The sequence below is a fragment of the Pelobates fuscus genome, chromosome 9 (genome assembly GCF_036172605.1).
Source record: "Pelobates fuscus isolate aPelFus1 chromosome 9, aPelFus1.pri, whole genome shotgun sequence".
NCBI classification, from domain to species: domain Eukaryota; kingdom Metazoa; phylum Chordata; class Amphibia; order Anura; family Pelobatidae; genus Pelobates; species Pelobates fuscus.
In genome coordinates, this window is record NC_086325.1 from 147,934,149 (window position 1) to 147,950,600 (window position 16,452).

A 16,452-nucleotide genomic window follows, 5' to 3' on the forward strand; every position below is an offset into this window, starting at 1 on the left:
GGATTCCCCTTGATCAGGTAAGCACAGGTATCTTGTAGAAAATGTATATTTATTACAGTAAGCTGTAGCAGTAGTTTTGTGTGTAATTATTCACTATCTCACATAGCTGACTTGAATAGATTATCAAAATATACTTTTCCAGGCAATTGAACTACAAATTATGCATATACGCTCCACAAAGAGAACATTTTGGGTGCAATTCAAATATTTAACATTTTTTTTTTTTTTTTAAATGGATAATACCTAAATGACATAAAGATCAATTATGTAAAAAATGTTAGTCAAAAAAAAATAAAAAAAAAATAAGACATTGCAGAGAAATGATGAGATATTTTTTGTATTTTTTTTTAAACAAAATGACTTTTCACATAAGAGCAGAATCTATTCATGTTAATTTATTTAGACAAAAATAAAAGTATATACAAGACTGTAAGTGGGAGGTGTTTAAATAGGGTTGGGAGAAACTTTTCTCCTATAAATTTGTCTGCTAACAACAAACTCGAGTTAGAACGTTGAAGTAACAAGAGGAGCCAGGATCTCAGTCTCCATGTGGTCGTCTACACTCATCGTATTTTTCCTGTCGATCAGGCTAACTAACACTGAGAATTCATGTCCAGGTAAGTCACTAACAATTATACGGCAAGAGAATATTTTATAGTTACAATGGAATCTCAAAAATTATCTTTGTGACCATTCTACTTGTTCTTATTGCTTTATTATAGAATTTTAAAATGGAGCTATCACTCCCTGTGTTTTTTAATAATAGCCTTTCTTATATCCTACTTAACAAATATTTATTTATAAACTGTGAAAAATAGAATTAAATATAGAAATGTATAACTTTTTATCTCCATCTTAGTTCCCTGTCAGCCATTGTTGTAAACTCTGATATTGATATGTAGATGGTGGAACTGCACTCAACCCTTCGCTTTGGAATCTCAGGGTGCTGCTGGATCAGTCCCAGTACCAAAGAGACCATGCATAAAGTATAATTGTAGAAAGTAATCCAGGCACTCAAAATTGTTCCAAACGGTAGGCAATTTTATTGGACCCAATAAACTTGGGTCCAATAGAATTGCCTACCGTTTGGAACAATTTGGAGTGCCTGGATTACTTTCTACAATTGTTGTAAACTCTGTCCCATGCACCTGGCAGTCAGCAGACAGAGAAGAAGTCTGTGCCCTGACTGTGCCAGGACTGGATTTTGATAAATTTGCTGAACCTTAAATATAAAGTTTTTTTTTTAAAATGGACCATCTCACAAGAAGTTATAGGTGATGTTTAATGGGGCAATATTAAGAGAGTGACAAAGCATTGTTTGCAGTTGATGTATGGATAGGTGAGTGCGCTGGATCTTGTGTATTGTATAATTTGGCCCCCAGCAGCACCCTGATTTATGCAAGTAAGTAAGTGGGTTAATCTCATAAGAGCAGACATTAGGCTGTTAGTGTAGGACCTGCCAAAGATGGGGTACATTTACGTTGTGGCAGGCTTATGCAATGTATGATCATATAATGTAACTAAACCCTCATCATTTTTGCCTAGATTAGGTGTTTTTAAAAAACAAATAAAATCTGTTAACATTGAAGTTGCTGTTTAGTGGATAGGTGAGTGTGCTGGATCTTGTGTATTGTATAATTTGTCCCCCAGCAGCACCCTGATTTATGCATGTTCAGGTGAGTGCAGCCAACCCCCACATGCCCCCCCCCCCCCCCTTCATATATATATTGTGATAAAGTGAAGGCAGATAGGCCTATAATATCTAACCCCAGGGGGAGTATGTGTAGTATGTGTTGTAAGTTTATGGGCCCCTGGGGTGGAGCATTTGGAGAGCAAGGTGGGCCAATGCTCCACTCTGCAGTTTGCATACAACTTGGAGAAAAAAGGTCCAGGCCAGAGTTTTGATCTGTCTTCAACCCACTGCTCAGCTGCAGATAATTGGGAATAAACCCCTCCCTTCTAGGCAGGTAAAGGGGGATTGCTGGCTTCCTCCCAGGAAGCAGGTAGATGAGACGCTGTTCTCTCCTGTGAGAGAGTCAAGGAGACTGAGCACTGGATGTGCAGAAGGAAAGCAGTTAAGGCTGGCTTGGAGCACTGGGAGTGCAGAAAGGAAAGCAGTCAAGCTGACTGAGTGTTGAAGTGCAGTGTTGTTCTCTAATAAGGTTGGTGCAACCCAAAGATATGTTTTTGTTAGTTTAACCCATGATCGAGATGGATATTAAATGTGAGTCAGTGCTCAGACGAGCTAGGTTTTTGTTTAAAGGGGAACCTGTTATATTTATGTTTTAGTTGTGTTGCTGTGTGGACTTGCTAATAAAATTGCCTCGATTTTATATGAAAACCAAAGGACTGTGCCTGTTGTTTACCCTAGAGGACAGTGCTACCTGCAGACAAGGATCACTATATATATATATATCATTTATTTTAATACCAGAAACAAGGTGAATTTCATGCAATAAATCCAGGCCCGGACTGGCCATCGGGCAAACCGGGCAAATGCCCGGTGGGCCGCGATGGCCACGGGCCGAGGCCGGGGGGATCCAGCCGGTCTATGCAGGGCCGGCGCTATCTGAGCGCCGGCCCCGCTGTGTTGCATGTAGGGCCGGTGGGGAGATTAAAGATCTCCCTCACCGGCCCACATGCTGTCAAATGCGGCCGCCGGCTGGGAGAGAGAGGGAGGGAGCCAGCCTGGAGAGGCGGACCCGGCGGAGCTCTAACTTGCAGCTCCGCCGGGTTTCTCGCGAGATCTGGGCCGTTGCCATGGCAACCGGCCGGGTCTCGCGAGAGTGAACTCTAGCCCCACAGGCTAGAGTTCACTTACCACGAGGACCACCAGGGATGGATGTCAGCACCCCCCCCCCCCTTCCAGGCTACAGGTAAGAAGGGAGGGAGGGGAGGGGGGGATATAATCTTTTCTTTTTTTTTTTTTTTTTTTTTTAATAATAACAAAAAACCTCTATCGGCATTTACCTGCCTCCCCCCAATACACAATCCTTGCAAACACACACATCACCCTCACCCAGCACCCTAACACTCACCCAGCACCCTAACACTCACATACAGCACCCTAACACTCACATACAGCACCCTAACACTCACATACAGCACCCTAACACTCACATACAGCACCCTAACACTCACATACAGCACCCTAACACTCACATACAGCACCCTAACACTCACATACAGCACCCTAACACTCACATACAGCACCCTAACACTCACATACAGCACCCTAACACTCACATACAGCACCCTAACACTCACATACAGCACCCTAACACTCACATACAGCACCCTAACACTCACATACAGCACCCTAACACTCACATACAGCACCCTAACACTCACATACAGCACCCTAACACTCACATACAGCACCCTAACACTCACATACAGCACCCTAACACTCACATACAGCACCCTAACACTCACATACAGCAGCCCCCAAACACGCTGCATCACTCACACACACACTCACTAGATCTCCTATACGCACTCCTTCACACACACTAGATCCCCTACACACAGACGCTGCACCACCTACACACACACACTACATTTCTGACATACACACTCTGGATACCCTATGCACACACTAGATTCCATTTAAGCAAACACATAGTGTCTCCATAAATGTGATACCGTGAGTATCCCAATTATGGAAACCCCTGAGACAAGTTTCAAGCAAACACAACGCAAGCATGTTATTAAATTTGCTTGCGCTGTGCAGAACAAATACAGGGCCTTTTTCTCATGCCCTGGAAGAGCATTGAACCAACATGCTCACTTTGAGATGGGGCGTGCTTGTCATTGGGGATGACAAAACACACCCTATCTGGCCCCGCCCCCTTTTCAGTGGGCCGCTGTGAATAAAAAATGCCCGGGCCGAATTTTTTCCCCAGTCCGGCCCTGAATAAATCCCATAATAAAGTGCTACTGAACAACATTTACCACCAATAAACACAACTACTATTGTACTGGTTATGAACTTAAGAGTCTACACAGTTGACATTCCCTTTTATCTGTCAGATATGGAGCAGTTTGATAAAAATCAGAAGATTCCTGGCACCCAAAGGTTGACCTTTCACGTCCTACTGAGAAAATGCAGAAATTTCACTTTCACATTCTCATTCAGAGACGTCCAACTTTTGTTGGCAATGATAGACTCCATGAACTGGGTACAAATTAGTCCACATAAATCCGTGGTTCCCAACCTTTTTTCACTCTAGTACCCCTTGGCAGCCCATTTCCATACATTGTACCCCTCATATTAGCGAAATGTTTGTTATTAATAGGGTTGCTGTTATCTCATTTTTATACTTTATTTCTCTGCCCCATCTCCCTTTTTCTCTGTCCTATGCTTCTCCTCTGCCCCATTCTCACCGGCTTTTACTCTGCCCCAGGATCCCCTGCTCCTCCTCTGCTCTAGTCACCCCTACTTTTCCAGGTTCCCCATACTTCTCACAGTGCAGATAGACACATTGACCGACATGCAGATACACAGACTCACCCACTGACACACATGCAGATACACACACAGACTCACCCACTGACACACATGCAGATACACACACAGACTCACCCACTGACACACATGCAGATACACACACAGACTCACCCACTGACACACATGCAGATACACACACAGACTCACCCACTGACACACATGCAGATACACACACAGACTCACCCACTGACACACATGCAGATACACACACAGACTCACCCACTGACACACATGCAGATACACAAACAGACTCACCCACTGACACACATGCAGATACACACACAGACTCACCCACTGACACACATGCAGATACACACACAGACTCACCCACTGACACACATGCAGATACACACACAGACTCACCCACTGACACACATGCAGATACACACACAGACTCACCCACTGACACACATGCAGATACACAAACAGACTCACCCACTGACACACATGCAGATACACACACAGACTCACCCACTGACACACATGCAGATACACAAACAGATTCACACTGACACACATGCAGATACACAAACAGATTCACACTGACACACATGCAGATACACAAACAGATTCACACTGACACACATGCAGATTCACACTGACACACATGCAGATTCACACTGACACACATGCAGATTCACACTGACACACATGCAGATTCACACTGACACACATGCAGATTCACACTGACACACATGCAGATTCACACTGACACACATGCAGATTCACACTGACACACATGCAGATTCACACTGACACACATGCAGATTCACACTGACACACATGCAGATTCACACTGACACACATGCAGATTCACACTGACACACATGCAGATTCACACTGACACACATGCAGATTCACACTGACACACATGCAGATTCACACTGACACACATGCAGATTCACACTGACACACATGCAGATTCACACTGACACACATGCAGATTCACACTGACACACATGCAGATTCACACTGACACACATGCAGATTCACACTGACACACATGCAGATTCACACTGACACACATGCAGATTCACACTGACACACATGCAGATTCACACTGACACACATGCAGATTCACACTGACACACATGCAGATTCACACTGACACACATGCAGATTCACACTGACACACATGCAGATTCACACTGACACACATGCAGATTCACACTGACACACATGCAGATTCACACTGACACACATGCAGATTCACACTGACACACATGCAGATTCACACTGACACACATGCAGATTCACACTGACACACATGCAGATTCACACTGACACACATGCAGATTCACACTGACACACATGCAGATTCACACTGACACACATGCAGATTCACACTGACACACATGCAGATTCACACTTAGAGATACAGACACACTGAAACATATACAAACAATGACGCACATGCATATACATAGATACACACATACAGTTGCACTGACACACATATTGTTGCACAGACATGGTTACACACACTGACATACATGTAGATACAGACACCGATACAGTTGCACTGATACACACACTAACACATGCAGATACACTGACATACATACAGATACACTGACATACATACAGATACACTGACATACATACAGATATACTGACATACATACAGATATACTGACATACATACAGATATACTGACATACATACAGATATACTGACATACATACAGATATACTGACATACATACAGATATACTGACATACATACAGATATACTGACATGTGTACAGTTTCACAGGCATTGATACACCTGCAGATACAAACACAGATACACATACAAATACACACAGTGACACATATAGACAGAGGTGTAACTACAAACCAACAGGCATCGATGCATAAATTGCCCTAGGGCCATCTGTGTCTCATTCTTCCACAGCCCCTCCATGTGTCTCATGCCCCACCAGACCCTCCGTGTGTCTCATGCCCCACCAGACCCTCCGTGTGTCTCATGCCCCACCAGACCCTCCGTGTGTCTCATGCCCCACCAGACCCTCCGTGTGTCTCATGCCCCACCAGACCCTCCGTGTGTCTCATGCCCCACCAGACCCTCCGTGTGTCTCATGCCCCACCAGACCCTCCGTGTGTCTCATGCCCCACCAGACCCTCCGTGTGTCTCATGCCCCACCACTCTATCCCCTCCGTGTGTCTCATGCCCCACCACTCTATCCCCTCCGTGTGTCTCATGCCCCACCACTCTATCCCCTCCGTGTGTCTCATGCCCCACCACTCTATCCCCTCCGTGTGTCTCATGCCCCACCACTCTATCCCCTCCGTGTGTCTCATGCCCCACCTCTCTATCCCCCTCCGTGTGTCTCATGCCCCACCTCTCTATCCCCCTCCGTGTGTCTCATGCCCCACCTCTCTATCCCCCTCCGTGTGTCTCATGCCCCACCTCTCTATCCCCCTCCGTGTGTCTCATGCCCCACCTCTCTATCCCCCTCCGTGTGTCTCATGCCCCACCTCTCTATCCCCCTCCGTGTGTCTCATGCCCCACCTCTCTATCCCCCTCCGTGTGTCTCATGCCCCACCTCTCTATCCCCCTCCGTGTGTCTCATGCCCCACCTCTCTATCCCCGTCGGTGTGTCTGCCCCCGTGGAGGGGATGGGGATACGTGTCTCCTCCACCCCCACCTCCATGTGTTTCCCGATTCCCCTCATGTACATGCTCATCTCATTGTAGCATGGTTGAGCGACAGCGGTACTCGTGCTGATCGGAAGTGATCTGTCAGTGAGTACTTTCTTTAAGACTGCAGTCCGCTCCACCATGCTACATACAATGAGCGGAATGAGGGTAGCAATGTGCTGTGTGCTCCCTTCCAGCCAGTCACCCGGCGACCATGATGGTTTCCCCACTCCATACAGTTACAAACACACTGGAACGCATACAGATGTATAGATACACAGATACTAACACTGCCACACATGCAGATACAAACATGACACACACTCAGATGTACAGACAACAGACCCAGATACAAAGGCATACAGATAGACTCACTAATACAAACAATGATACACACTCAGATACAGACATACAGATCCATGTATGTATGTATAATCAGGGCCGGCGCGTCCATCAGGCGGCCGCCTTAGGGCGCACGGGCTCTGGGGGCACAAGATTTCAGTGACCGGCAGGAGGGAAGCTCTCCCTCCTGCCGGGCCACCATCTCGGCCCCCGGTGCGGCTGTGCTGTAATCAGACGCGGCGAGGGAGCTCTAACCGCTCTGCTCCCTCGCGCGCTGCCTGTCTGCTGATACCGCGGGAGCCGGAATATGACGTCATATTCCGGCTCCCGCGGTATCAGCAGACGGCGTGCGAGGGAGCAGAGCAGAGAGGTTAGAGCTCCCTCGCCGCGTCTGATTACAGCACAGCCGCACGCCTCCCAGCAGCCCCACTGGACCCCAGGGAAGGATTCATCATCCACACCAGCTCTCCAGGTAGGGAGGCTGGGTGGAAAATATTTATTTGTAAAATAATTAGTGAGTGTCTGTGTCTGTGAGTGTCTGTGTCTGTGAGTGACGGCGAGTGTGTGCATGTGAGTGTATGAGTGTGTGTCTGTCAAATCAGTGAGAGTATGTTTGTCATTGAGTCTGTGTGTGACTATCAGTGTGTCTGTCAATGAGTCTGTGTGTGTCAGTGACGTCTGTGTGTTTGTCATTGAGTGTGTGACTGTCAGTGTGTACAGAGTGTAGCGGAGCGAAGCGCGGTACAGGAGCTTCTGTTTCCTGTACCTGGCCAGACTGACAGGAGGTGCTCACAGAGAGAGCACTCCCTGTCAGTTCGGCCGGGTACAGAAAACTGAAGCTCCTGTACCGCGCTCCGCTCTGCTACACTCTGTACACACTGACACACCAGGAAGGGGAGTGTGACCACTAAAGGGGTGTGGGGTGCACCAAGGGACAGGGAGGGAATGGGAGAGAAACACCAAGAGACAGGGAAAAGAGGGGGGAGGGGAGAAGAACACTAAGGGACAGGGAAGGGACCATTAATGGTCGGGGAGGGGAGAGGGGCTGGTTAAGAGGCACATAGGTGAAGGTGGTTTTTTTTTTTTTTTTTTTTTTTTTTTTTTTGGGGGGGGGGGGGGGGGGGAGGAGGGGGGGCAGAAAAATGCATCTTCGTCTATGTACCTAAAAATCCAAGCACCGGCCCTGTGTATAATGTCACTCACTCACTCTCTCTCAGATGCACAAACAGACCCAGATACACAGACATACATACACACACTGATACACACAATGAGACACTCTCAGATGCACAGACATACATATACACACACACCGATACAAATAATGACACACACACACACACACACACAGACATATAGGTCCAGATACATAGACATACAGAGCCACACACTGATACAAACACTACTTACATACAGATACCCAAAAACACACAACAGTGAACATTTTAGCCCTCCAGTTTCCTACCTTATGGGAGAAGGAGGGTGGCTTCTCCTAGCTGGAGGTGGTCGGAGTTGGGAGGCACGCAGAGCCCATGTAGCAAATGTATAATAGTGGTGGAGTTAACATGCAGGGGGTGGGGTATATCAGAAATGGTGCAGAATTATGATGCCTCAGTGTCACAGCCCCAGTCCTGCAATTTGAAGCTTCACAACTTTTCAACTAGCCATGAGTGTGTCAGCTGTAGAGTGACTGAACGCTTTAAAGAAAATGGTAGATATATTCTTTAGGAGTTGTTAAAGTTATTAATGACAAGCAGCACAATGCTCTGTATCAACAATGCCCAGTCCCCTTGTCACCCCTGGTCTTCCCTGGCTTTATATATATTATATATTTGAGCAAATTCCCTTTGATTTATCAGGCGGTCACTAGGGCTATTATGAGAGAGAAAAAGATGATAGTCTACACTTGCATTTGGCAGTGGCAAGGAGCTGCTGCTGTGCTCTGTTACTTCCATGATGGCTTTTTGCTTCTCTCTCCTGTGGGCACTGTAACCCCACCCCCTGGTGCGATCAGCCAATGATGACCCGTGAATAGAGGCCAATAGCATGCCTCCACTCATGAGCAGCTGGCCCTGCTGTCCGAATGGCAGCTCAATGGGAATTCCTGAAATTCAATCTTAAATGAGACTAGGCATGTGCAAAACCTACTGAAACAGGGCAGAATTCAAAGCAACACTTTTTTTTTTTTTTTTTTTTACATGGCTAAATGCTCTCAAGTATGGTTTGCTGCTGCTTATTAACATGTTATTAAATGAAGCGACAAGCAAGTGACGACCACCCACCGACAAACCCCCAACAGGCACTTACCAACAGAACCCTGACCGGCACACCCAAGCGGGCCCCTGCACTATCGGGGGGTCACCACGCATAACACCCGCGACAGCCACTGCGGACATAAGCGTTAGCATCCTCCCCCCCCCCCCCCCCCCCCCCGTGGGACCTCCACTAACCAAGACACACCAGACACTACCCACTCTGGGCTCTTGATGCCCACAAAACGGCATATGTAACTAGTCGCACAATAAGGACTACCTATGAAAAGAAGTCCAAGGGCTCAAACATAACTGTAGGAACGAAAAGCTACAATGCACTAGCCTAATTACTCGACTAGGAATCACTACATGCGTTAACTGACACACAACCACATGCAGGGCTAACACACTGTATATCTATCAATATCTGTCAACCACATAGACAGTCATGCATCGTACCACACACGTATACAGTAAAAAAACTGTCCTAGCACATTCTGAACACTGACACGCGACCTAATTTATATATGACCAACTCGCACCAGAGACTGCTGTGCAGGACTGTATAGCTACCGCTACCCCAAACAAAGAATAATATATAGCCTTAACATGCTCCTGAGCAGGGCCCTAAATATAACACTCTACCTGAACCCATTAACATACCCAGTAGACAGGCATGTCTTGTATTCGCTCACTAACCTAATGCAATCTAATATCTCTTTAAAAATTGTGCTGTTTTCCACATACCATGATAATGGCTCTCTCTACTGTCATCAACGTACTTGCCCATGCTGTTGTGGCTGTGCAAGCTCATATGTTATAACATGCACAACAAAAATAAAGAATTACAAAAAAAAACGTTATTAAATGTACTTTTTTTTTTTTTTTTTTTTGTTCTTTATTTATGGTTCGTTTTATTTTATGCAGTTCGGTATGTGGGGTGTGGGTTACAGAAAATAAATTGTGGAGGGGTAGGGGAAGGTAATGCACAGTGGTACAGTTTCAGCTTTCTTTCCGTTTTTTCTTGTTTTTACAATCACACAGTTCCCCGTTACATATGCGGTGGTGGTCTCATAGGCTTGAGTTATGCATGGTTTTTCAATAGTAGAGATAGAGAAGAGGGAAAAAAAAACCATTCACAATGGTTTGTCGCTTCTCTCTGTTGCGTACCCTTTCTTAGTGCTGCATAGTTCTGGGCCTTATGGGGCGTCTGCTATACTCTAGGGGTATCGATGTAAATGTACTTTTGAACCTACAATTTAGATTTTTTTTTTTGTAAATAACTGTTATTACCTAACCCTCTAAACAAAGCTGCATATTTAAGATGTTCGAAGAAAATATTTAATATTAATATTAGATTCAATATTCCCTCATTTGTGACAGTCTTTAACTTGTAAAGCTATATCCATAAAAGTACAACTATGTTTCAGTAAAATGATATTAAACCATGAGAGTTATGTATTAAAGTGAGAATTTAAAGTGAATTTAAAATTTAAGCCGAATTGGAAAAATTCTCTAAGCCAGTTTTACATTCAGTTCAGCTAGTCTGGCCTTAATTTTGAAAATGTATTTGAATTCACTCTGAATTCTCGCGTTAGTAAATACCCTTGCAAGTCTTTTGGTTGTTTGCCAGTCTAGCATTATATTCTGAACGTATTTCAACACTTTAATTTCTTATGTTAACATTCCAAATTCTCAGAATTAAAAGTTGTTGGACTTGGAGACTCTGACAAGTTGACCATACTCAGAGGATGTCCGGGATTCCCAGGATCTCCTGGTCCTAAAGGAGATACTGGTACATCAGGGGATAAAGGTAAGTGTGGATCAGGGCTCTGGGACATGTGAGTTTTTTTCCCTAAGATTTCTCTAAGTATATAGGAGTGTATTCAGACAGTCTGCACTATTATTTGTATTTTATATTTGCAGATTATTTTAGCGCGCTGTTTTGGTAACTATTGTCTATTCTTTGCACATTTTTGTGTATTGTATTTTAAGTGCTGCCATAATATCTGTACGGTGTTTCTATAGCGCTCACATATTGGTTTGATTTTGTGTTTTAAGTTCACTATATTAGCCTGGTACTTATATTGTGTTTTTCTGTGAGCTTGCTGGGAAAACCACTATGTCTATATTTGAGGCAAGAGGCAAATACTGTTCCAATTTGGACAATATCTTTGGGGAGGAGATAGTTTGTGATACCCCCAATATCCCTAAAACAATACCTGAACTCTGTAAAGATTTACAAAAATTACTCAAAGAATTAAAAATAAAGTGGGAAATCGCCACATTGGAACAATATATTAAGGAAGAAATGGTACCAAGGGGGCTACGATTTAATAAAACACCCACCTTTGATAGGGACAGTGAAGAGTTCATGGAAGAATGGGATCGATATTTGAATGTGATATCCATAGGCCTCTTAAAAATTATAATTAAGAGACGACAGCTTAATCTTAGGGAATTAGATGTGAAGATAAAGGCTATTAAGGAATTTTTACAACCTTTTTTGGAATCCAGAGAAATGGAAAAATGTTCAGGAGAGATTATGGAGGATATGAATAAAACGGAAAGGGAAGTTATTCTCATCAAAAAGAAGAAATACCACAGAGATAAACAAGATTATAGGGAGAATAAAGTACATGCTTTCCATAGGGGGAATTTTGAAAATAGAAGGGGAAGGCTAGAATCCCAAAATCATGTTCCAAGGACAGAATACCCAGAGAGGAAATATGAGTGGTTCAGAAAGCAGTACCAACAGGGGCGCAGACAGTACAATGGAGATGGGTACCAGTATAGAAGGAGATCACTCAGTGGCAATAGACAAAATCGAAGGAAGTATAATCACAATCAACAATGGCGGACCAATTTTCAGGGTGGGGATACCCCAATTAAGGGATCTGAAAGACAGGTTGAGAATAGAGCCACTAAGGGTATAACCCAAAAAGAGGAGAATAAAAAAGGAAAAGATCAAGAACCCAGGTTAGAATCCAATGTATGGAAACCGGTCTCCCCTGGAGCAAAACGTAAGCCAATAGACTCTATAGAGTCTAATGGACACGAGACCAGATACACAACCCAGAAACAAGGAGGGCACCCGAAAAAAGATTTTTTTAGACTGGGAACACAAAAGAAGGGAAAGAATAAAATTAAATCTTCCAAGTTCCCCATTAAAAAGAAGAATGGAAAGAGAGGAACAAGAGGGGGAAATAAGATACAGAGAAGGAAAAAGGGGAAGGATATAGAGATAAAGGGAATATACAATCTTTCAAAGCTCACATTGAATACTATGCAAAGTAGAGTACTAGCTAGGGGGATAAAATTCTGCCCAACAGCTAATGTGGATCATTTTTCTGTGTATATAGACCTTAAAAAATTTGTTAGGAAGTTATGCCTAAAACGTTTTTTTCTAGAGAAGGAAAATAATGTAGATGAACCGAGAGGACATGAACAAAAGCATAATTTTACCTCACTTAAAAAGAAGTCTACCTTCTTTCCAAAAAACTGTAAGACAAAATCAATGGATGCCTTCGAGGAACTAGTGATGCGAGAGGTAGAACGAATCAAGAGGATAAATAGACATAAGATGAACTTAAATAAGGAAGAACAGGCCCTGGCTGAATTAAGAGAGAATACAGAGGTCATAATCAAACCAGCCGACAAGGGGGGGGGGGGGGGGGGGGGGGGCGGCATCGTCCTTATGGATAGGGAGTATTATGTAGAGGAGTCATTAAGACAGCTTAATGATGGGATCACATATAGAAAACTAAAAGGAGATCCTACTAAAGAGAAAAAATATGTTTTTGGACTTTTTGAATAAAGGCCTACTAATGGAGGTTATCTCCAAAACAGAATATGACTATCTAGCTGTGATGCACCCAAGGATACCTGTATACTATTTTTTGCCAAAAATCCATAAGCATGAGACTAGGCCACCAGGGAGACCTATTATCTCCGGGATAGGCTCGGTGTCAGCCCCCTTGTCGGAATATATCGATCTGTGTTTACAGCCTTTGGTTAAGAAAACTAAGGCCTATTTGCGAGACACTAGTCAGATTCTGCAAATACTGGAGGGGGTTGAGTGGAAGGATGGGGACATCCTCGTAACTGCGGATGTGTCATCACTTTACTCAATTATTCCACACGAAAAGGGTATAGAGGCCGTTGAATTTTTCTTGGCCTCATCCAACTTATCTCCGGACCACCAAGCTTTTATTTTGGAAGGTATCCACCTTATCCTGACTAACAATTATTTTCATTTTTTGGATTCATTTTATCTACAGATCCTCGGGACGGCGATGGGGACTAGGTTCGCACCCAGCTATGCGAACCTATTTTATGTCCTATTGGGAGGAATCCTTTATATATGGGAACCATGGCTGGGTGCAGAGCCTGGTCACCTATCGCCGTTACATTGACGATCTGTTCTGGATCTGGAGAGGCACTACGGAAGATCTGATTACCTTTTTGGCCTACCTTAATTCAAACTCCTGGGGAATCCAGCTCACCATGGACCATAGTGATAGCCAGGTGAATTTTTTGGACTTACGTATTTTTATTTCTCAACATCAAATACACACAGACCTTCTTTAAGAAGGTAGACGTTAATAGTTTTATTTTTTACGACAGCTGTCATTATGGCCCCTGGTTGAATAATATTCCCAAGGGGCAGATGCTAAGACTCAAGAGGAACTGCACGAGGGAGGAAACATGTGAGGTCCAGATTAATCAACTAATGGACCAACTTACAGTTAAACATTATCCTAAGACCCTACTAGATAAGGCCCATAAAGAAATAGGAAAGATTAATAGGAAGGAGCTACTTGATAAAAATAATAAAAAGACAAGGAACAAAGGGGAGAATAAAAATAATGAAGTTTCTCTGATTTTCAACTACTCAGGGAAAAACAGGGAAATAAAAAAATAATTATAAATAATGGTTCATCTTAAAAGAAGACCCCCTGTTAGAAAAAATAGTTTCAAAGAACCACCAAGATTGTCTACAGAGGGGTACCGAGCATTAAAAGTCATCTGGTAAAAAGTAGTCTGAAGCAGGAAAGCTCAAGTAGGAACTTCCTTAATCAGGATGTGGGTTTTTTTCAGTGTGGATACTACTTGGCTTGCAGGACCACGGCAGCCCCGAAGTGTGTGAAAAAGGAATTGATGGGTGGGAATACGGAACAAGCATATTGTGTCAACAGTTGATCACTTGCCACACTACCTATTGTATATATGTTCTTACATGCCCATGCAATATGCACTATGTCGGAAAGACCACCAGACAAGTGCATATCCGCATTGAGGAGCATATACGCAATATAAAAGGCTTTAAAGAACATCCCCTCTCTTCCCATTTCATTCAGAAGCATCAGGGCGATGTCACTAAATTAAAATTCATCGGGATAGAAAGAGTGAGTAGAGACTGGAGGGGTGAAAACCTGGATAATAAATTGGCAAAACAAGAGATGAGGTGGGTGTTCAAATTAAAATCGCTGTTCCCTAGGGGTATGAATGGGGAATTTGAAGTTTGTCATTTTTTATGAAGCAATTATCCTTTATAATTTGATTTCTGTACTCCCTCCCCTTTTAATCTTCTCTGCAATCTTTCTCCTTTTTGAGTAGGTTTCTCAGATGAATATATATTGAATGAGAACCAGAAAATCTATATTGTCTATTTTTTGGGTTGATCACAATAGTGAATGAAGTAAATGCTATCCCTTTAAATTTAGGAGCAACTCAATTTATTTAACCCTATACGATATTTATTTGGTATGTGAATGTATAGTTCACTTTCCCCTGTGAGGTAACCATCCCTTATGAATTGATTTCTGTATCTCTCCCTTTAAATTATACTTTGAATTATTTTGCAATTTCTCTCCTGTTCTGAAGTAGGTTTCAAAGATAGATGTGTTCTCAATAAGAACTGAAAGATCTATACCAGTTGGTTTAAATACGATTGTAATAACAAATGAAGAGGATGCTATTGTTTATGGTTTATGTTTATGTTTATACTTATGCTCAAGAGTAATTGATCCTGTGCAAATATCTATTTAAATCTGATTAAGCTTATAAGACACTCATTGTGTATAGGAACATACTGAATAATAGTATTGTATTCTAATGATCAGATGTTGCTTTTTGACTGTGTGTTCAAATATAATCAACCCCTTTTTTTTGGTTGATAAAAGGAGTTCAGCTAGTTAGAATAATTTAAGTCCGCATATGCAAAATTGATTGCCCAGTAAACATGACCGAAATTCACGCCCCCTGGCCAATGGGAGGAGAAGGGGGAGGCTCTGTGGACTTAAAAGACTGTCTGGAACTCTCTGACGTCGTCGGAGGAAGCCTGTGGAGGCGGGCGAAACGCGTCACACGAACATCACTGGAGGGGCGGACCCGGAAGCGGTCACGTGATCGGACTGATCGGACTGCAATCAGGAAGCGTTTTTACAATATTTGTTCATGCTTTTATGTGGGTGACTCTGTGAGTCCATACCCACCACATCCCAAGTAAGGGTTTTAATTTTTTTTTATGTAATAAACTTACTTAAGATACTATTCAATTGGAGGTCCTCCCCTTCTGTTTTCACACACAGCACAACAGGGATCGGCAGTGAACATATCCTGTGGAGAATTCAGCAGTGTGGGGATATCCCCTCTCCAAAAGAGCCTTACAAACCCAGAGCCAGGGGTGATAGGGCTCTGGGAC

At 43.5% G+C, this 16,452-nt stretch overlaps 1 protein-coding gene across 1 annotated transcript in view; it reads left to right on the forward strand.

The window, feature by feature from the left end:
• Positions 1-517: 517 nt before the first annotated feature.
• Positions 518-16,452, forward strand: part of LOC134573169 (ficolin-1-like) — a 28,316-nt gene continuing 12,381 nt past the window's right edge. Inside the window, exons 1-2 of the mRNA XM_063432708.1 lie at positions 518-617; positions 11,446-11,559. Of these exons, the coding sequence (XP_063288778.1) occupies positions 548-617; positions 11,446-11,559 (184 nt within the window). The 5' untranslated portion in view covers positions 518-547. The remainder of the gene's footprint in view (positions 618-11,445; positions 11,560-16,452) is intronic.